General features: G+C 43.2%; 2 protein-coding genes across 2 annotated transcripts; both read right to left on the bottom strand.

Annotated features, from left to right (window-relative positions):
• Positions 1-9,045: 9,045 nt before the first annotated feature.
• On the bottom strand, positions 9,046-10,895 carry LOC134456920 (GTPase IMAP family member 9-like). The gene is made up of 2 exons (XM_063208575.1): positions 10,807-10,895; positions 9,046-10,174 (listed from the first exon to the last, which is right to left on the bottom strand). The coding sequence occupies exons 1-2, from the start codon at positions 10,820-10,822 to the stop codon at positions 9,096-9,098; spliced, it is 1,095 nt and encodes a 364-aa protein (XP_063064645.1). The 5' UTR covers positions 10,823-10,895; the 3' UTR covers positions 9,046-9,095.
• Positions 10,896-12,131: 1,236 nt separating this feature from the next.
• LOC134456919 (fibroin heavy chain-like) lies at positions 12,132-17,470 on the bottom strand. Its single transcript, XM_063208574.1, has 4 exons — positions 17,397-17,470; positions 13,683-14,351; positions 12,948-13,181; positions 12,132-12,578 (listed from the first exon to the last, which is right to left on the bottom strand). Exons 1-4 carry the CDS (start codon positions 17,410-17,412, stop codon positions 12,145-12,147), a joined length of 1,353 nt encoding a protein of 450 aa, XP_063064644.1. The 5' UTR covers positions 17,413-17,470; the 3' UTR covers positions 12,132-12,144.
• Positions 17,471-22,117: the final 4,647 nt, after the last annotated feature.

Genomic DNA, 22,117 nt, shown 5'->3' with positions numbered 1-22,117 from the left:
AGTCTCTTTTCTGTTGCAGGCAGGTTTGCAATCACAGAGTTCACATACAAATTCACCTCTTCCTCCTGCAGTCCATCAGCTGTGCTACGGACTGGTGCTCTGGATAGCACATCGGCGGTGGCGATGCTCTTGCCTGGCACATGTGAGATGGTGTAAGAGAATCTCATGAGCCGCATATGCAGGCGTTGTATGCGGGGTGGCAGTTCGTCCAGACTCTTTGAGCCTAGCAAGGGGACTAATGGTTTGTGATCAGTCTCTACATGGAATTCTTTTCCAATCAGGAACTCGGCGAACCTCTCGCAGGCCCACGTTGTAGCCAAGGCTTCCTTTTCAATTGAGCGTACCGCTGCTCGGTGTTGCTCAGCGCTCTTGAAGCGTATGCTACCGGCTTCCAGTCTGTTCCCGCTTTTCGCTGTAGAAGTACGGCCCCCATGCCGTAGGACGATGAATCTGCTGAGACGAGTGTCTCTGTATTCGGGTCATATAGGGCGAGACCCGGTGGTGTTGTCAACTCTTCTTTGATTTTGTCGAAGGCTTGTTGCTGTTGGGGCCCCCAGGCCCACATGTTGGATTTCCTCAACAGGTCTCGTAGAGGACGCGTCTTCTCGGCTAGATGAGGCAAGAATTTACCTAGGTGATTGGTCATCCCCAGGAAGCGCCTAATCTCACTGACGTTGCTGGGCTCTGCCATGGCTTTGACAGCGCTCACCTTGTCGGGGTCGGCGCTGACCCCAGTGGCCTCAATGACTTGCCCCAGGAACTTTATCCTGCTCTTTGAGAACTCACACTTGTCATTGAGAGTCACTCCAGCCTCCTGCAGTCGTGTCAATGCCTTCCTCAGCCTGTCGTCGTGCTCGGTCTGCGTCGCTCCCCAGATGAGCACGTCGTCCATCTGGCACAGAACCCCTTCCAGTCCTTCCAGGATGCGCGACATGCGCTTTTGGAAGTGTTCTGGGGCAGACGAGATCCCGAAACACATGCGATTGTAGCAATACCGCCCATATGGTGTGATGAACGTGGTGAGGAGGGAGGACTCTTTGGAGAGTGGAATCTGCCAGAATCCTGATTTGGCATCAAGTTTTGAGAAAACCTTGGCGCCTGCCAGCTGTCCTAATGTGTGCTCGACGGACGGCAAGGGATGCTTCTCCCTCATCACTGACTTGTTAAGCTCTGTGAGGTCTGTGCAGATTCTGACCTTTCCTGTGCTCTTGGGCACCACGACCATAGGTGCACACCATGCTGTTGGCTCCTCCACCTTCGATATCACTCCTTGCTGCTCCATACGACTCAGCTCCTCCTTGACCTTTGGCAGATTCCCTGATTGTCGCTCCCAACGCAGGACGCTCCCCTGTCGGCTCGCTCCCACTAGCCAGACTATCGATCCCACCGCCATATAACGGAGCTAGTTATCTTTTTTATGTTAGTTTTTTGTTTCTAACCCTAACCCTAACCTTAACCTTAACCTTAACCTCAACCCTAAACCTAAACCTAACCCTAACCCTAACCCTAAACCTAACCCTAACCCTAAATTGCTTGTATGTGGCAGTGTATGATAATACGTGAAATATAATCGGGTGGGACTACACGTCCGGGAGTGATAGAAACACCTGGGACTACACGTCCGGGAGCGATCTCAGTTGGGAGTGTCCATCTGCCACCGCCTTTGGCATGAGAGGGAGCGATATGCGGCGTGGTGTGGAGAGGGAAAAAGGCTTTGCACCCGGCTTGAGTACAATGGTGTACTCCCCCTCCATTTTACCTAGCCCTGAAAAGAGCTTTGGAAACTCACTTTTCACAGTCTCTGTGCTGTCTAGGCTGATGTTGTTCACTCTGGCGACCAGCTGTAGTGACATGGCAGCTGATCCGCTGAGAAGTGGCGTGCACAGTCCTTCCACGACGTACACCTCCTCGCGTGTGCTGTGCTTGCTGTTGCTGATCGTGGCTGTGAATTTTCCTTTCAGCTTTAACGGTAACCCTCCTGGTCCGTAGAGGATCTTTTTTGCTTTGGCCAGCTTGCTGAACTGACCCTGGACGTACAATTGTTCTGGAACTGCTGTAACGTCGGCTCCAGTGTCTATTTTAAACACTGTTTTGTGACTGTCCACTTTCACTTCAGTGATCCATGGATTGGCCCCTGCGTTCTCGGACACAGAGCCTAGGAACACGACATCCTCGTCGCTGTTCTCATCGTACTCAGCCACTGCTGCAACATTCGCTGCTAGTCTCTTTTTTGTTTTGCACACTCGAGCGTAATGCCCTTTCTTTTTACATTGGTTGCACACAGCGTCTCTCGCTGGACATTGTTGTGGATGATGCCCGCGAGTGTCTCCACATCTCATGCACTGTGCATTTTTTTCCTGACCGTGCCCGGTCTTCTGAAATGGCGGTTTAGTCTTTTGTTGCTTCTTCCTGAAGCCCGTGGCGCAGGCACCGCGCGCTTGCACACTGTCCACCTGCGTGTTGCATGCATCTGCTTTAAAGTTCGTATTCAGCATTGCAAGCTGCTTTTTGACACTTTCACTTTGCCGTGCCTTATCAATCGCACTGTCCATTGTTAATTTAGAGTCCAACTGCAAATGCTCTGACAACTTTTTGTTTCTCAGTCCCACAACAAGACGATCTCTCACCATTTCGTCGTGCAGAACACCGTAGCCACAGTGCTCTGCTAGGCAATGCAATGCAGTGTAAAAACTGTCTACAGACTCGCCAACTTATTGAATTCGCATGTTGAATCGCGCTCTTTCAATTATAACATTCCTGCGAGCAGTGAAATGTCCGTCCAGTTTATCAATAACTGTGTCATACTTTATTGACTCGGCTGGCGTTAGGTGCAGGGAAAGTAAAGCATCCTCCGCTTCTTCCCCCATCGAATATATCAATGCATTCACCTGATTCACCTCATCTTCTTCCTCGAGTCCAGAAGCGATGCGGAATCTTTCGAAACTTTTGATCCATTTCGTCCACTCTTCGGGGTTGAACGTGAACTTCTCCGGTGGAGATACTCGGTAGTTAGCCATGCCGCCGCCGTTTCGGGTATGCTAATGCTTAGCACAGACTTGATCTCGTCGTAGCGATCGACTTGCGTTCAAACTTGATCACTCAGCACGCACTACCTCTCTAAAACACTGGTACACTAAACTTATTAAACATTATAAACGTCCGACTTGACTTCTGACACCATGTTCAGTTGGCCGTGCCAATATTATTATAAATCATGAAGAGACCACAACGTGTGTATCCAGTTGGTATCGGTGTACCTTTTATTAAGTGACCCCGCCTTCCGGTCCCCAGGTTACATAACAAAGGTTCCCCCTTAGTATCCATAACACTACAGACATGGTGAGTTGATTTAATAAAGTTTTATTACATTTATTTGTGTACATTTTAGACTTTCTGTGTATTAACTCCAAAAGTACTTTATTTCATTTAAACATATGGCAACGTTTCGATCCAACAGAGGGATCTTCCTCAGGCCTGAGGAAGATCCCTCTGTTGGATCGAAACGTTGCCATATGTTAAATGAAATAACATACTTTTGGAGTTAATACACAGTGTGCAGACCGCTTCATCACACTACCTACTACCTTTTGTCTGGCACCTGGACAACTACCTGTGGATGTGCGCACCCTTCCTCCAAACACCATTTTAGACTTTCTACAATGCATTACCAGTGGTGAAGTGGGGATTTTTAAAGTGGGGGTAAGCGATTTGTGACATCATCAATTAATTAGGCAATTTATCATGTCAAACACCCCCCCGTCCCCCGTCCCCCCCATCACCTACTGTCATTTCCTGTCAGTTTTCATCTGTTTGGTCCATCACTGGTGGTAATACTAATGTGTTCTCATTCTAGGCTTTTTGTATTCAAACATGGACAGAAGTTTTTATTTTTATTTTTTATCTCACCTCAGCAGAAGTGGGTGGACTGCGTACCCCCGTTTACCATGCCCACTAGACCTCTGTGTATTCATTTCTACAATGCATTTAGCCTGTGTGTTACCACTTTGTTTTGCTTTCTTTGTAAATATTAAGCTCTGTGCAGTGCTGCTTCATGTAGGCTTTTTTTTTCAAATGCTTTACATGTACTTATGTGGGTCATTCCACGCCAAATCTCCGAATCATCCCGCACGACCATCTCAGATTTGGCAGAAAAAAATCAAGGAGGTTCACAAACGTCCCAATAGGACAAGTGCAAAATTATAGCTCTCAACTCCTCATAGTTTTGTCATTAAAAATGTTTTTGTCAGGTACCCCCCTGACTCGTTTGGAACAGACTTCTCAGAGAGCACACTTTCAGAGTGTTGTATCTAAAAAACTACTTTCAGTAGGTCCTTATGAATTTCAAGGGGTAACATTTGGAACATGTACTTATGAAATGTGGATTTTCACACATCCTCTTGTCATTTACCACCGTTTTCTGGGGGCTTAAAGTTGCTTGAAAAATTCTCACCTTTGAATTTGTGGGCATCTTTGAAGGACTGTGGTAAGTGCAGTTTTAAAGACAGAGGTTTGATATGGACAATGTATGTTCCCAACCATTCTGTGCATGTTGTGTTGAAAGACTGATCTTCTGCGATGAACAGTTTAGAAGATATGAAGTCTTTAAAATGGAAAAACTGACACTTGGTGCCATCTTTGCTATGTTATTAAAAAAAATGTCACCGCTCACCACCATATTATCAACAGTTTTGGAAAGATTAGATGTCTGTTCTTAACATATCCAAAAACTGAGATGGTATTCTGCCTCATTTGGTCACAATGATTTTTTAAAAACCCACTGTTGTGTGACTTCCACTGCTCCTATGAAAAGCTGATATTGGGGGGCAACTTTGCCATGCTATACCAAAACAATGACAGCAATCACCACAATGAACTGAACAGTTTTGGAAAGATAGGATGTCTGTTTGTAACATATCCAAAAACTGGGATGGTGTTCTGCATCAATGTCTTGTAATGACTCTGGGAAAAACCCTTTGCTGTTACATCAGCAGCTCCTGTGAAAATGCCTAAGTCACATGAATTACCAGGGGCGGAGCTATAGGGGGACAAGCAGGGCATTTGTCCAGGGCCCTCCTGAATTTGTGGTAGGGGCCATAATCATGACCTTTGCAGACTTTTGGGTGCCAATCTATTTGGGCTGACACTGTGAATGACAGGCAGTTTGACTTGGGCATTTTTGATACAAGAAATGTGACTTGAGTATTTTTGAAGCACACAATAAGAAACAGTCGAGTGATTTATATACCATTATTATTTTTCTTTTTCTTTTAGCTTTTAGGTAACTACATCTTTTGGTAACTAAATGTTCGTGAATTAAAGGTTACGGCCATGTGTTTAAACCTCAACACTGTAGGAGTTAACATTTAGCTATTATACCGTAAAGTAAGTCTTGAATTGCAATAGAGATAAATTAATTGAAACATTCTGATTGGTAAAGTAGCATTGTTAACACATAGTCTTGATACAGGATGTTTGCCAAGTTTAATTTCAGCATATGCTTTTTTAAACTAATTTCTTTCAGTTGTAAATATTTTGATATTTTACTTCAAGATTTTTCAAATTTCCCATCACTTCTACAACTTTGCTCTGTTCATAGAGGTGCTTATCAAATGATACAACACACAGACCTTTGCCATGAACCAATACAATGCACTAGGTTCCTCGGTCATGGTTAGGACTGGGGCGGGGCCAAGTTCTATGAACAGGTCACCTTTGTCATGGTTTTTTTTGGGGGGTGGGACACTTTTATTATCATGGAGAAGAGAAAAAAACAGTGATGATACAAAAGGAGGAGACTGTTCGTAAGGAGGTAACCTGACTAAACAGCTGTCCTGCCCCTCCAATCACCATGACTGAGCTACCCTGAGCATGGTGCTAGACCACTGCAATACTGACTGAATGCTCATCAAGGGTCAACTCTGTCACAGAGCTGAGCAATGCAAGCATTAATGTTTGATGTTCTACATTAACCCTGATGAGTTTGCACAAATGGACATACATGTATACATGGAGTGAAACACAAATCAAATGTAGAAAGAATAATCACATGATAAAAGGTAATATCTCATAAACAATCCTAAATAATCCACAGCAGGCCTCAAAACTGCATCAAAGTTGGTAAACAAGTTATTGAATTGTTATGAATTGTAATAAAAAGCCTTGAGATGTAGTGATAGTCAGGATGTACTTGTTTCAAGATCTACGGGGATGTTTCAGTGATTCAACATTTCATCACTTTATTCCGGTATTTGGTTTTCAGTGCCTAAAGATGAAGTTTACACACGTCTATAACCTTTGATTTACTGAAATGTAGTTACAGAAAAAGCTGAAAAAAAATTCTGTCAAAAGCCACTTTTACTTTTTGCCGTATTATATTGAGTGTATAGTGAATGCTCAAGTCAAATATCTTGTATCAAAAATGTCTGACTCAAATTGCTCAAGTCATTCACAGTGGTGGAACAATTGCACATAGGGCCTCATGGCAAATACTGGTAGATAGGGCCCCCATGTAGCCTGCAAAGATCAGAGCAGGGGCCCCACCTCAATAGAGCACACAGCCGTTTTTACAAATCTATTCTTTAAAAATGAGACAGAGCACCACCCCAGTTTTTGGATATGTTAACAACAGACATTGAGTCTTTCTAAAACTGTAAATGTCATAGTGGTGAGTTCTGTCATTTCTTTTGTATAACATGGCGAAGATGCCACTAATATCAATTTTTCATAGGAGCTGTGGAAGTCACACAACAGTGGGTTTTTGAAAAATCATTGTGACCAAATGAGGCAGAATACCATCACAGTTTTTGGATATGTTAAGAACAGACATCTAATCTTTCCAAAACTGTTGATAATATGGTGGTGAGTCGTGACAATTTTTTTTTTAATAACATGGCAAAGATGGCACCAAGTTTCAGTTTTTCCATTTTAAAGACTTCATATCTTCTAAACTGTTCATCGCAGAAGATCAGTCTTTCAACACAACATGCACAGAATAGCTGGGAACATACATTGTCCATATCAAACCTCTGTCTTTAAAACTGTGCTTACCACAGTCCTTCAAAGATGCCCACAAATTCAAAGGTGATAATTTTTCAAGCAACTTTAAGTCCCCAGAAAACGGTGGTAAATGACAAGAGGATGTGTGAAAATCCACATTTCACAAGTACATGTTCCAGATGTTACCCCTTGAAATTTGTAAGGACCTACTTAACCCTTTGAGGAGTAAGGAATTTCTAGAGGTTCTTCTAGAATTTTACTGGAACACTCTACAGCTCCCATAGACGTCTGTGTTAAAAATCTCGCAAAGACATTATGACATCATAATGAGAACTCTAAATTTGGGCAAAATTCTAATCACATATTTGTGATGGTACTCCTCAAAGTTAAAGCAGTTTTTTAGATACGGCAATCTGAAAGTGGGCTCTCTGAGAACTCTGTTCCAAACGAGTCAGGGGGGTACCTGACAAAAACATTTTTACTGACAAAACTATGAGGAGTTGAGAGCTATAATTTTGCTCTTGTCCTATTGGGACGTTTGTGAACCTCCTTGATTTTTTTCTGCCAAATCTGAGATGGTCGTGCGGGATGATTCGGAGATTTGGCGTGGAATGACCCATGTTGTAGTATATTTCTCCATCTCTTACCATGCAAATACACCAGTAGAGAAGAAAACTACATCGTCTTCATAGCAAGAGCAGCACGACTGTTAAAAGCGGAATGCAAGCATTTCAACATTACAATTGGCTGTGGCAGCTGTCACCAAACTGTATCATTGCTCATTAGCATAATATCCGTGTAAGTTCAACAACAAACTGCCGCTTGAGTCGCTCAAATCGCCTCTAGTTGCCCAAATTGCTTTAATCTCTTCTGTCGCCAGCTCCTCCATACATAGTCAACATACACAGACACCGACACAGACGCAGACACACTCTTTTTGGGACTTATTATATACACAAATTGTCAAAAGGAAGGCATCTTAAGAAGTCATACCAAATAGGCCAGTCAATCTAGCGTTTGACCCGGGACAAATTGCAATAGTAATCATTCCATGTTTTTTGTAATCCCTAGGTATGTCTAAATAACATACGTAATATTTTGTGGAACATAACTTTTTTTCAAGGTCAAAGTTGGAGATTTCCCATTCATTTTCCTATAGGAAGACAACATGGAGATACTTGGGGAATAGGCTAAAATTGTAAACAATAACATAAATTTGAAACTTTCACAGTAATTTCCTCAAGCAAAGGCAAAGATTTTTTGTATTGCAAGTCGTCTGCAATATGATTATTAAATATGCAAGTGAGATCACATCTACTTAAATATGTGATGAATTATGCAACAACGGGCAAAACATGAAACAAATTGCAAGAGTAATGATTTACACTTTTTATTGATACTTAATCCACCCGACATCACATATGAAAAATCTACCTTCATCACTTTAGTGGAACATACTTTTGTGAAGGTCAGAAGTAGCAGATTTCCAATGCATTTTGCCATTCAGTGGGTAAAATCGGATACTTTTGACCTTGGGAAAGGTATGTTCCACTGAATTGATGAAAGTAGATTTTTAATATGTGATGCAGAGGGGTTGAAGGATCAATGTAATGTATGAACCATTACTATTGCAATTTGTTTTATGATTGGTCTGTTACCACATATTTTATCAAATGTTTCAGTACATATGACCTCATTTGTATATTTCATCATCATATTTCAGAAAACTTGCAATACAAAATTTGTTTGCCTGAATGTGAGTTACCATCTGTGAAAGTTTCAAATGAATATGCCTCAGTTTAAAATTTTACCCTATTCACCTTTTATTTCCGATTCTCTACCTACTATGGAGAAATGAATGGGAAATCTGGCTACTTCGACCTCGAAAAAAGTATGTTCCACTAAATATAAAGCGGTAGATTTTTAATGTGTGATACAAGGGGGTGTAAGGATCACTTAAAAGTAGGAACCATTACTACTGCAATTCGTCCAGGGGTTGGGCCTTTTTAGAGCTAACTTAGATTGACTGGCCTAAAAGGGATACCACACACCCACATATTTTATTCCTGACCGCTTAAATTTCAATCCTGTCTGCGATTTCATTTCTTTTTACGCCGGGCAAACTTCGCCACTACCACTCCTACTCCTGCCACGGTGAGGCCCGCCGCAAGTCCTGCCACCACAGCTCCGCCAACCGTCCCTCTCACAACGCCTGCTATAGATTGGCCAAATCGTTGAACAGCTCCTCTGAGACCTCCTCCTGCAAATCCTGCTACCTCAACAGGTCTTTCAGCAGTTCTTGCTAGAGCGACTGCTCCTTCAGTTGCTATCCTAACAGCTCTCGTAGCAGGAGCGCTAGCAACAGCTCCAGCTGCTCGCCCAGCTGCTCTTCCGGCAGTTCCTGCTATTGCAACAGCCCGCATAACAGCTTGAACAGCAGTACTTCTTCCCACGGCGAATCCGACAGCAGTGAAAGTACCCACAGCTACCGGTAAAGGCACAATCTGAAGAAGAAGGTTTTGGCTTTCCTCCTGTTTTCTTGTTTCTTCCTTATTTTCTTTTTGCGTGGTTTCGGCAGCGGCTCTAAACATCTCATCCGTGTAGTGTCTACCTCCATTGCTCTGCACCATTGTGTTGATTTTCTCCAGCAACTCTCTGACCTGAGAGGGATCCTCGCTTCTGTTGTTGAGCACATGGTATCCTCCACCACACTGACCGATGAAGGTACTGAGATGTGAACTTTGACGAATAACTTCTTCTATGACAACTCCATCTGTCTCAAGGTCATCTCCACGGGTGAACAGGGCCATGGTGTAACGTGATGCCTCCTCTCCAAACATCATCTGAATAATGTTCACAGTTTCTTGTTCTTCGCTTGTGAATTTGCCTGGTCTAATTACCACCAACAACACGTGATGGCCAGGAGCAGCTAATGCTACACCGTTAGCAATCTCCTTCTTTACGTTTTCATTAGTTTGGCTCGGGTCAAACAAACCTGGTGTATCTACAATATATAGGAGTTGACCATCAAAGTTTCTCCTCTCCTTTGTGCAGCCAAATGCGATACCTCTGTCCATAGATTTAACTGTGAAGGCCCTTCTCCCACAGATGGTGTTTCCGGTTGAACTCTTTCCAGCATCAGTTTTTCCAACAAGAAAAATCCTCAAGGTGCTGGACTCTAATTGAGAAAGAGACATGCATATCATTCAGATGGTACAAATAACCATTCATCAATAACTTTTAATGTTTTACAATGCTGCGTCTCCCCCAAAAAGTTAACTAACACACAGTATTCGTGATCTTACAAATTAGAGCTTGTGTGTTCTACCTTTTCCAGAGTAAGGTGAAAGTGAAAGCCCGTTGGGAAACTCCAACTCCCATTGTCATTGTGACACAGCACTCAACAGCACACAAGTGAACACTGCACACTGCACAAGGTGTCATGGAATCAAACAAAATGCCAAAATATAATGAAGACTAATCCGGAAGACTGCAGAGAAATAATGCATGACTCCTGTAGTTGCTTTTCCTGTCTGACAGGTTTTTATTTTTTATTTTTTTGTGAAGTGAGCTTAGAGGCAAGCAGCATGAGATGTAAGGCCAACAGTCCTGATTTGTAATACTATAAAGTGTTTAAGAAACTGCAATTACAAGTAATAGATTCTGCATTTCACCATACACTGGACCAATGGGTACCTATTCCAAGATAACCATATTCACATCTGTGTATTGAATATAATAGTAATAAACACAAAACAAGATCAAAGTCCATGCTAACATTAAATGGTTTCACGTCATTGAAGCACTTACGGATCTTTGTGTCCATGTTTGTGTTCTCAGGTACAGGTATCCAGGCTTGTGTTTACAGGTTACTCATGTGTGCTGACACTGTGCTGCAGACTTTCTGGGGAATAATTTATTTGGTCCTCGCTTAGTTATTGTTCACTTTGTGTCTCCTCCCTTTGGGCATGGATGAAGACACCCAAAGTGGTTAGACCTGATTACAGTTGGACATGAATAAATGTAACTTTACACGCAGGTCTGGATAAGGATCTATACCTGTAAGGATTGCCATTTCACTATAACACATGAAAAGCTGTTTGATGCTACAATAGTTTGAAATTGACTTTAATAAGTCATGGATAGAAAAAGGATAGCAGATATTCACCACTAGGGCCGCTGAACAGCTTTTTCTGGGCCCGAGACAGACATCTAAAAGGCATGCAAACAATGCATACAATGTAATAGGAACCCAGTTCTGGGACTCTCTCCTGGCCCAGGAAGACCTGTTGACATTTGACATTGATCCAAAATAGATGAGAAAGAATTGAATTAGTATTTCTTCATTATTTATATTCATTATTTTTTCCATGGCACATCACAGCTGGCAGGTACATTGGAGATCACCTGAATGTCTTCATGGTAACTCCCATCATGAGCTGCAGATAACATGACGGCGACATTAGCTATTTCACAATCTCACTCCTCTCATTTCACAATCTCCCTTGTCATGCTAGCCACAGTACTGTTCTTTTCACCATCTCCCTTTCCAAGTTTTCATGCCAAGTCAGCTTTTATCTGCAGTTTCTTCATATGCAAAGGTCAAATGCACAAGGAAAATGAAATTACCTGTCTCTGTCTATACCATGCCAGGACATAGACATACACAGGACTGACATTTAGGCTACAGACTGACATTTAAAGGAACATACCCTTTTTTAATTTTCACATATTTGCAGTATTCAAAACAGCTATTTAATCCCGTCCTGTGATCACTTGTGGCTTGATGCTATTGCCTCCATCCACTCCCAGTGCTAAGCCATGCTAATAATTCTGATCCTAACACTGAGAAGAAAATGATATGCACATTTATGAATAATGCTTGGAAAAAGTGCAAATATGTGTAACTCAAAACTAGTTGGACTGTTCCTTTAAGTGCAAGACAGTACAGTAGGCTACTAGTAACAGTGATGAACCAATAACAGTATAGCAATAACAATGTAATAAATAACAACTGAGCATTTACGTAACAATGGTGAGTGACAGTGATGGACCAGTGATGAACTGTAACAATATCATTGTATTCCTTTCACCATCTCCCTCCCAGATATGCTAGTAGCCAGTATTAGCCACACAGCACTGCTCCTTTCACCATCTACCTCCCCGATATGCCAGCCACAGCACTGCTCCTGCTGCCACTCCTGGTCCTCCAAGTACGGCCACAGCAGCTCCAGCCGCAGCACCGGCTGCCGCCGCTCCAGTAATGACCAACGCAGCAGATCCCCTAACTCTGGCGGCGGCGGATGCTCGAGCATCGAGCCCCAGAGAAGCAGCTCCAGCGGCGACTGCGACGGCAGCGGCCCCAGCGCTGACAGCTCCGGCAATGTCTCCGAGAACGACTCCAACGGTAGTGCCAACAGCTGCTCCAGCTGTGACGGCGACGACAGCTCCTGCGGCGGCAGCAAGGCCTGTGGCGGCAACGACAATCAGAGCACATCCCAACGCAACTCCAGCAGTGTCTCCAGCAGCAAAGCCTGACGCAGCAGCTCCGCTGGCAGCCACAGCTCCAACTGCAGCGCCCACTGCAGGACAAGAGGGGAATTACACTCAGCATGTATGCTAATGTAGACTGCTGGATCAGTTAGCAATGTTGTTATCTGTTAGCACTCTAGACTGCTGGGTTAGTAACAATGTTGTTATGTATTGGCATTCCTGTTGGGTAAGTTACAATGATATTACTATTTCGTAAGAGCGAAAGAGTGAAACACAGCTCCAATGGCTGTTCCAATTGTAAGTAATTATTCTATTAAAATCGATCCTCTTTTACCAAAGAGATCACATATTTAAGCATTTTCTGAGACTATTTTCACATTTTTCTAATAAAACAAATCTTAGGAACACAAAAAATTGGCGTCATTGACAATGTCATTGACCCATATAAAGTACAGTACCACTTTGCATGCAGAGTGCAAAAGCTCCAGCAGCTGTGGCTCCAACAACTCCAGTGGCAGCTCCGATAGTAACAGCTCCGGCCGCCGCCCCGGCCACAGTCACAGCAGCAGCAGCAGCAGCAGCCGCCCCATACTCCTCAGCTGAGGCAGCGACACCAGCAGCAGAGCCCACCGCAGCCCCGCCAGCAGCGGCCACAGCTCCAGAGATACCTCCAGCAACACGTCCGATAGCACCTTCACATTACATTACATTACATTGCAGTGCATTAGATTACATTTCATTACTTAAAATTAGATTACTATAAATTCAAGTTTATTTTATTATATTAAATTACATTACATTACGTGACATATGCTACAGCTCCAGTGATACCCCCAGCAACACGTCCGATAGCACCTTCTCATCACATTACATTACATTGCATTGCATTACACTACTTTATCTTACATTACATTACATTACATTAGGCCTACATTACATTAGCTTATATTCACATTGCAGCACCAGTGATACAGCAACACGTCTAATAGCATCTTTACATTACGTTACATTGTATTGCATTGCATTACATTACACTTGGAAGATGCTTTTATGCAAAGGAATTTACAGTTGAAGTGCATATGCCAAGAACGGTTAGGGTTTCTTTGTATTTTAAGTAGCACATTGTGAGTACACACACGCACACATACTCAAACTCAGACATGCCATGTATACCCACGAGCACCCTCGCGCACCTCCAGTGATAGCGCCAATAGCAGCTCCAACAGCGACCGCAGTGGCAAAGCCGTCCAGATACTCGAGAGTGGCCCTTTGCTTCAAGTCCTTGATGTAGTACCTTCCTCCATTGCTCTGCACCATTCTGTTGATCTTCTCCAGCAGCTCTCTGACCTGAGAGGGGTTGTCGCTTCTGTTGTTGAAGACGTGGTATCCTCCACCACATTGATGGACGAAGGCTCGAAGATCTGGACTTCGATCAATGAATTCCTCAATGGTCTTACTACGTTTCAGCTCGTCTCCATGTGTGAAAAGTGCCATTGTGTAACGTGGTGCCCATTCTCGAAACATTCTCTGAATAATTCTGAAACCATTTTGTTCTTTTTCTGTGGTTCTGCCTGGTCGTAGCACCACCAGTAGCACGTGAGGACCAGGAGCAGCTAATGCTAAACCTTTAGCGATCTCTCTCTCCACTTCCTCGTTGGATTTATTCGGGTGAAACAAACCTGGTGTATCCACGATAGACAGGAGTTGGCCATCAAAGTCTATGGTTTCCTTTAAACAACCAAACGAGATGTCTCTTTCACTACATCTACTTGTAAACACCCTTCTCCCACAGATGGTGTTTCCTGTTGAACTTCTTCCGGCGCCAGTTACACCAACAAGCACAATCCTCAAGGTGTCTGGACCTAGGGGGGAAAAAATCAGCCAAAACATGCAAAGGATGCTGACCATATTTTACTGTTTTTAACTTTGTTTTATGAAATTTCTGTAGTACTTCGTGCTGTGCACATGCCAACAGACGTTTACAAACACACTGGCTGGCCATCTTATAAAATTGCCTATAGCTATTATTACTGCCCTAAAAGGCAGTTCTTTCCATTATCCAAACTCCCACCCTCCTTCGTAATGACGTCACAACACGACATAGACGGCATTAAAGCTCATAAAATCGTAAAAAGCATAAAAACGCTCAAAAGCGCAATTAAAAGGACAATTTCTCATTTCCAATCGGATGTTGAGTGGGCAATAAAGTCCCTCAGAAGTTGTTATGGCTAGACTGACAGCGGGCAAACTTAATATATCATCTCCATGGAGGCTGGCCGTCAGCAAAGTGCGGAGCCACAAGGAATGTACTCATAGTGATCTATGACACTGCACAAAGTTTATCTTTCTCGGTGTAGTCTGGCCAGGCAAACCATCTACAACATTGCAGATTCTATAGGGAGGCAATCCACTTTGAACATTTTCAAGGGCTCGATGAGGCGTGTTGTAAGGTGCAGCGTGTAATATAATCGAGAGTGGGTGAGAGAGAGGGTGAGAGAGAGTGAGTGAGAGAGAAGCGTGCATTCCGGGAGGGGAGCGCTGTCGTTGCGTCAGCTTCATGCCATGTCTCCCTTCCTCCAACATTATCCCTAACCCTAACCCTAAACCTAACCCTAACCTTAACCCTAACCCTAAACCTAACCGTAAATCACTTGTTTGAAATGTTTGATTACCGTCGTTTCCAGTTAGCCTTCACTCGCGCGTGATTGTTGACGTCCGTCGTCATTATTATTCCCCCCAGAACCAAACTTCCCCAATTGTCAGTTCCCCCTTTCGTCGCCCAACCACGACAAACGAGGCTATTCGTAAAGGCACCACGAGGCTTAAAGTTGATTTTTTCTGTTTTTCTCGTAAGGACTTCACGAAAGGCCCGAGTTACTGTTGTTTGGTCATACTAGTAAATACCAGTTTATCACTTAGTAAATATTCATGAAAAGATCAACTTTGGCAATAAGCAGCACCATTTCAATGAGAAGCATATTTGCAATATTCTGGCCACATCTTACACAGTGCACCTTTAAAGCAATGATGCAGCAGTGCAGTTACAGGTGAGTGAACAGATGGGTGTTCTGATTAGTTCTAGCTTCAACAGTCCAGTAGCATACAGTACAGAGGCATACAGTACAGTAGCATACAGTACAGAGGCATTTCATGAACGTGATAGACATGACTTTTGACAGACAAATCCAATTCAGAACACTCTAGAGCAGTGTTTCTCAGACTTAAGGACCACTTTGTCCTCCCAAAAATGGTCAGGGACCACCTGTCAACTGAATTGACAGTTGACGGGTGCTGAATTGACACCGCTAATTTAGATGCAGATTACTTGCTTTTTATTCACATTTACAAGCCTGTCTTATTATGGTGAAAATGAGACTTCACCTATGTTTAGCCTTGTAATAATGTTACAAATATAGCCTACTGCTAAACAAAGGAGATACACACTCCGCGCTTCTAAATGAACAATCTGGTGCAACCAGAGCAGGACTAAATTATAAGTATAAAGGAAAAAGAATCTGGTGCCACACGGATGAATGAAGATGTATGTCGAACCATTAGTCTTACTGCACTGAAAAAATAAATAACAAAAAATAGACATTCGTGTGGCACCAGATTCTTTTTCCTTTGTACTTACAGCCTACTGCTAACTGGTCTTGGAAAAGTAGAAATCCTGTCGCGGACCACCTGAGCTCTGCCGCAGATCTCGAGTGGTCCCCAGACCACAGTTTGAGAATCACTGGTTCTCAACCTTTTTTTAAACAGTTACCCCCATATCTTCATTATAAGCATCCTAACGCCCCCCTTACCGTAGTATTATAAAATGAAATAGACTAATGCACCCCCAATGGTAATTGAGCAACCCTCCTCTCAGCTGTCTCCTTCTTAACGCTCCCGTTAGGGACCCCCAACACCCCCTGGGGGAGGGGGGAGCGCTGTAGAGCCCTCGTACCCCAGGGTCGCTGTTCGTCTCTGCACGCCGCCATCTTAACGCAAACCAGTATAGAATAACAAAGGTAGAGGTGAGGGAAAACATTCTCATGCTTCCACATTACATACGGAATATTACAAGGTTGAGGCATAAGGCGAAAAACCTTGGCACATAGGCACATTGAGAATCATGCTCATGCTCTGGGGTAATCACATACATCTCTTGTGGCTGCTGTTTGTCCTGTCAGACCTGCTGTGTGGAATTCAACTGGCATGAAGACACTGATAAGATAAGGCCTTGCACACAACATAAATGTTTTCGAGGTTTTTTTTTAGAAAACTGCAGGAATATTATTACAGTTTGTAGATACACTAACAATAGGACTAATGTCCTGATGTCTCTGTTGGAGATGGCTTTACCTATTAGGACTACTATTTCTCTCTCTCTCTCTCTCTCTCTCTCTCTCTCTCTCTCTCTCTCTCTCTCTCTCTCTCTCTCTCTCTCTGTGTGTGTGTGTGTGTGTGTGTCTGCGAGCACTTTCTCATATCAACACTTGACATTTGGCTCCACGGAGGCATGTGGAATCACTCTTTTGTTATTTAGTATTATTAGACTGTATACTATGAGATCACTGAGAGATGAGGCCACGTACTGAATATTATTAGATACCATACAGCCCTTTTGTGCTACAATTACCATTCCCTCTTGCCAAGTTTTATCAATAAATGAAACACCTACAGCACGTAGCTTATACCATATAGGCTAGATTGTATAGCAATAGATGGGTTCTAAATTTTTGTTCTCCCCTGGCTGCGCGACCCTGGCTGCGCACAACTCAACCTCTGATTGTTGGAAACCACTGTCGTCAAAAAATTAGCTCACGTGGTTGGCTGCCAGTGTCTTGCCCCTCCTCACAACACTGTGTTTATAAGCAAAAAAAACAAGTATACTGCTTAATTTCAGCATCTGGTGTACTTACGAATCACTAGGTCCATGTTTGTCTTCACAGCTTGCTCATGCAGGCTGCATGCCACTGCTGCGCTTCACTTATTGTCCTTGTCGTGTTATAGTGTAGTTAGTCTCCTCCTCCCTGTGGACATGGATGAAGACATACTGTAACTGTAAACCCACAGACAAGGACACTGCACAGGCCTACTGGGCCCAGGTCCAGGGGCCCAAGAGTCAAGGGGACCCTGAATCCCAAGATCCTACGTGTATATTTCCATTCTCACATCTCATTGTATTTTCAAAACATCTCATGGGTTTAACGCCCCAAAAAGCCCAACATGTGGTCTACAACCCTGAATCAATTTGTAAAACTAGCAACACAACTTTAAAAGGGGCCCTTTCTTGTTATTTTATGAGGCCCAGGGGCCCATGGAATCATAATCCGTCCCTCCCAAAGAGCTACCTACATACATGCCATTAGACCAGAGAGAGTAGAGAGAGAGAGAGGTTCCATTGGCCCATTGTTTCCGGGTTCTATTATTGCAAGGGGGGGGGGGATCCCCCTTTAGGCAGACCTAGGCAGACCTAAGGACTGTTCTATTCAATGCTAGGAGTATTATGACACGCCCCTTTAGGCAGACCAGAGCCTGGTCATGTTAGGTGCCCATAGCAACCTATTACATTGGCATATCTTTATACTTAAAGAATCTCTGATTAGACGAAGTACAAGCTGCTGCAGCCAGGCAGGCACGTCCACCACATGATGAGAGCAATCATACTGTACATCTCTCTGCTCTTATCTCCCATCATCCCATTCTCCCCTGCTCTAGAAATGAACTGGCATGAAGCACAGGGCCCTAAGCAGACATTTTCAAATGCCAAGGTCAAATACTGCGTGCGGTAGGCCTACTGTATACTGTACATTTAGAATGCTTCAAATTCTTCAGTCAAACTCTTAGTTTGTTTTCATTAATCACTACCTTGATGATGAATGGAGGTGGCGTACACAGAGGGAATTCATCATTGTTGATCATATATCGATTTTCATCGTAGATACGTTTTACATTACTGAAACTAGAATGGGCACTCGGTAGAGCGCAAACCTTCGCCTACGCCACTTATTTTTTCTGGCCATCTTCAAAGTGTGGGGCATAACATTCTCCAAATTTTTGGTGTTAGTTTCATTTAAATCGGACCGGAATATCGTAATATTACATTTTTGGGCCAGTCTTGACCTCTTATTCAATTCAGCATGCACACGTTCTTCTGGCATATAGTGCTTGGCAAAGAAAAACGTGTTTGACCTTTTCGTGACCTTGACCTTGACCTTTGACCCAATCACTCCCAAAAAGTAATCGGTTGTTCCTTGGGTCATGACCAATCATCCCACTAAATGTCATAAAAATCAGCTCAATTGACGTTTTGACCTTTTCGTGACCTTGACCTTGACCTTTCACCCAATCACTCCCAAAAAGTAATTGATTGTTCCTTGGGCCATGACCAATCATCCCACTAAAGTTCATAAAAATCGGCTCAATTTACGTTTTTGACCTTTTCGTGACCTTGACCTGGACCTTTGACCTTTGACCCAATCACTCCCAAAAAGTAATCGATTGTTCCTTGGCTCATGACCAATCATCCCACTAAATTTCATAAAAATCGGCTCAATGTACGTTTCTGACCTTTTCGTGACCTTGACCTTTGACCTTTGACCCAATCACTCCCAAAAACTAATCAATTGTTCCTTGGGTCATGACCAATCATCCCACTAAATTTCATAAAAATCGGCTCAGTTCTGTCTGAGTTATACGAAGTACAAACAAACATTTTGACCTTGACCTTTGACCTTTGACCCAATCACTCCCAAAAACTAATCGATTCTTCCTTGGGTCATGACCAATCATCCCACAAAATTTCATAAAAATCGGCTCAGTTTTGACTGAGTTAGACGAAGTACAAACAAACAGACAGACATATTGACAAATAAATACACGGCGGGCAAAACATAACCTTCTGGCGAAGGTAAAAAATACAGAGGACATGACCTCTGTGTCCTCAATAGTTACGGCCATGATGAAGCATCTCTCTCTCTGCAAATAGCAAAACATGTTAATACTGCTGACACTAATTCACCTACAATTACATTGAAAGTGTTACTTATTTGCCTGTATGGTTTACTTCACATGTTCCTTGACATATTTCATGTCAACATAGACTATTGCATATTGTGACTAAAATCCCAGCAGGGCAAAATATGTGCACGGCTAAGCACCCAGGCATAGGCTATGTCTCAAATGACGCACTTTTATCAGTGCACTGACAGTCAGCGCACAGTGCACTGAGGTCTTTAGTGCATAGTGTCGTGGAAAAAATTGAGCACTATGCACTGTGCCCTCGCTGGAAGTGACGGCTGAGCATGGCATTAGCTTGCCAAAATATGAGTTGGCTACTGTTTACAATGCACAGCGTCTGGTGCTTGTATTTCCATGTCCGTCACCCCAAAGGACAACAATCACACATACAATACCTTGGTTGGCATGAAAAGGTTGGTGTCCCATCAACATTACTTACAGAATTAGGAGACTGTTGACCAAACTCTTCTACTGAAATGAATGCCACATTTCCTCCATGTCATTGTCAACATGGCCGCCGTTTAGTGCGTGCAGCATAGAGGTAGAAAATAACACTAGAGAGGACCCCGCCCCCCTTTTTATGGCAATCTGTAGCGGCCATTATCTGTAGGTAGATCAGAGAACTGGAAATTAACGGAGAACGAGGCTCACCTCTGTCAAAAATGGCTTAATCATGTAAAAATGTCCACCAACACACTATACAAGGACAATAGTTGAAGTGTGTTGCTAACTATGTTCATAAAAGACATTACTTGATTTTTAAATGTATTTTATCGACTCATATCATTTTAGTAGATATTTAGCCTGCCATTTCAAATCTGGTGTTTGATTAATGTGTTACTTCATATTCACACAGTTTTAGTCAATTTTTTGACAGGGGTGGGCGTGTTCTCCATTGACTTGCATTGCCCGAAGGTACCTACACTACCTACGGAAGTTAGGAAGCTCCAGCTGCCATTTCCCAGTGCTGTCGCAAATCGCTGTGTCCTCTCTAGTGTTATTTTCTACCTCTATGGCGTGCAGTGTCCATGGGCCTTTCTCAAAACCTAGTGCAATGGCCTTCCAAGTGTATCAGCCTAATTAGTCACGCCCAGTGATTGGATACTCTTTGGTGAACTCTACAGAATATCCAATCACTGCGTGTGACTAATAAACCGTATCCAATTACTGGGGTTGACTAATTAGGCTCATACACTTGGAAGGGCACTGTCCTAGGTTTTGAGAAGGGCCCCATAATTCAAACACTGCATTTTTCCGCCATTGTTAGGGGATCATCCTGGCACTTTCAGTGCACTGGCCCAACTGAAATTTTCAGCGTGAGCACCCTAGGCACTGAAAAACAGTGCCGTTTGGTGTGATTGTTAGGATTGAGTATTTTGGACTCTTGCCACCCTATCGACAGTTGTAGTACTGCGGGTGTGCTGATGGTTTGTTTTGGTCTCCTGCCCCGCCCCCCTTTGTGCTCTCTCTTTGCAGCTTCACTCAATTGATTGTAATTATCCCAGCTGCTCCCTGTTTAGTTCTGTGTGTCTCACTTCTACATACTCTGTCATTTCTCTGATCGCCCTCTGATTGTCTGACCCTGACCTTGTGTCCGTGACTCTGTTTTTGTGAACCTGTCAGTGAGTACCTGCGAATCTGGAAAAGCTGTTTTTGACCTGTTTGGAATCCTTTTTTGTTATCTGTTTTGTGGACTGCCTTTTTGAATCTGAAATACTCTCCTGAACTTTCATCCCTGTTTTTGTGGCCTGCCTTCTGCCTTTTACCTTTTGAACCTGAATACTTACCTGGATACTTACCTTTGTGTCATGGACTGCCTTTAGCATTTTTTGACAAACTGAATACGTACCTGAATACTTACCTCTGTTTTTGAAGGAGATTTTTTTGTTGCATTTTTACTAATCGAGTTCTATGAGTCTCAGTATCTCTTTTGAAGCTTTTTCTGTTGGATTTTTATTTTTTGGAAGTTGGAACTAGTGGTACACTGCTTCGGAACTTTACAACTCTACACTAGCCCTGACCTCACTGTGTGTGCAAAATCTGCCAAACCTGATCTGCATTTGGGTCTCTGTCTCTGAATCCTTACAGTGACATAGGCTCAGCTAATAGCCTGGTTATGGCCAGACTAGATCAACCACCTATAATAGGAGTGACATGGGCCCATATTTTCATGGGTTGATGAGAGTCCTGTTTTGAAGATACTATTGTATCTAGAATGGACCCTGAAGATGTGTTTCCTGTACTGCCATCTTGTGGCTATGAGTAGTAATTGCACTACAGCTCTCCGGAGCTCAGTACAGCTCTCCCATCTCAGCAGAGCTCCCCTTTCACAATAGTAGCATAGACTCGAAACTTTTTTTATGCTGGAATGCCCTTTTGTATATACGCATTTTTTAGCAACCCCCCGTCTCCATCATATTTCAAATGCAAAACATTTTTGTTCACTAATGTTGCTAAATATTGACACCATCTACGTATAAGTATTATATACGTTTTTTTCAAGTATTCCCTTCTCTCCGCGACCCGCCTGTAGGACCCCTGCTACTCCCCACCAGGGATCCCGACCCCAGTTTGGGAAGCATTGCACTGTACTGTCCATACATTCAAAAAGAAAGGGTCG

The sequence above is a fragment of the Engraulis encrasicolus genome, chromosome 10 (assembly GCF_034702125.1).
Source record: "Engraulis encrasicolus isolate BLACKSEA-1 chromosome 10, IST_EnEncr_1.0, whole genome shotgun sequence".
Taxonomy (NCBI): domain Eukaryota; kingdom Metazoa; phylum Chordata; class Actinopteri; order Clupeiformes; family Engraulidae; genus Engraulis; species Engraulis encrasicolus.
This window is presented reverse-complemented; position numbering and strand designations above follow the sequence as displayed.

Excerpts from the sequence above, each read along its gene's own strand:
- LOC134456919 (XM_063208574.1), bottom strand. Across the intron at positions 13,182-13,682 it reads TATTGGCGCTATCACTGGAG|GTGCTATCGGACGTGTTGCT; the intron begins GTGCGCGAGGGT and ends TGTAATGTGAAG. Across the intron at positions 12,579-12,947 it reads TGCACTCTGCATGCAAAGTG|TGGGCGCTGCAGTTGGAGCT; the intron begins GTACTGTACTTT and ends CTTGTCCTGCAG.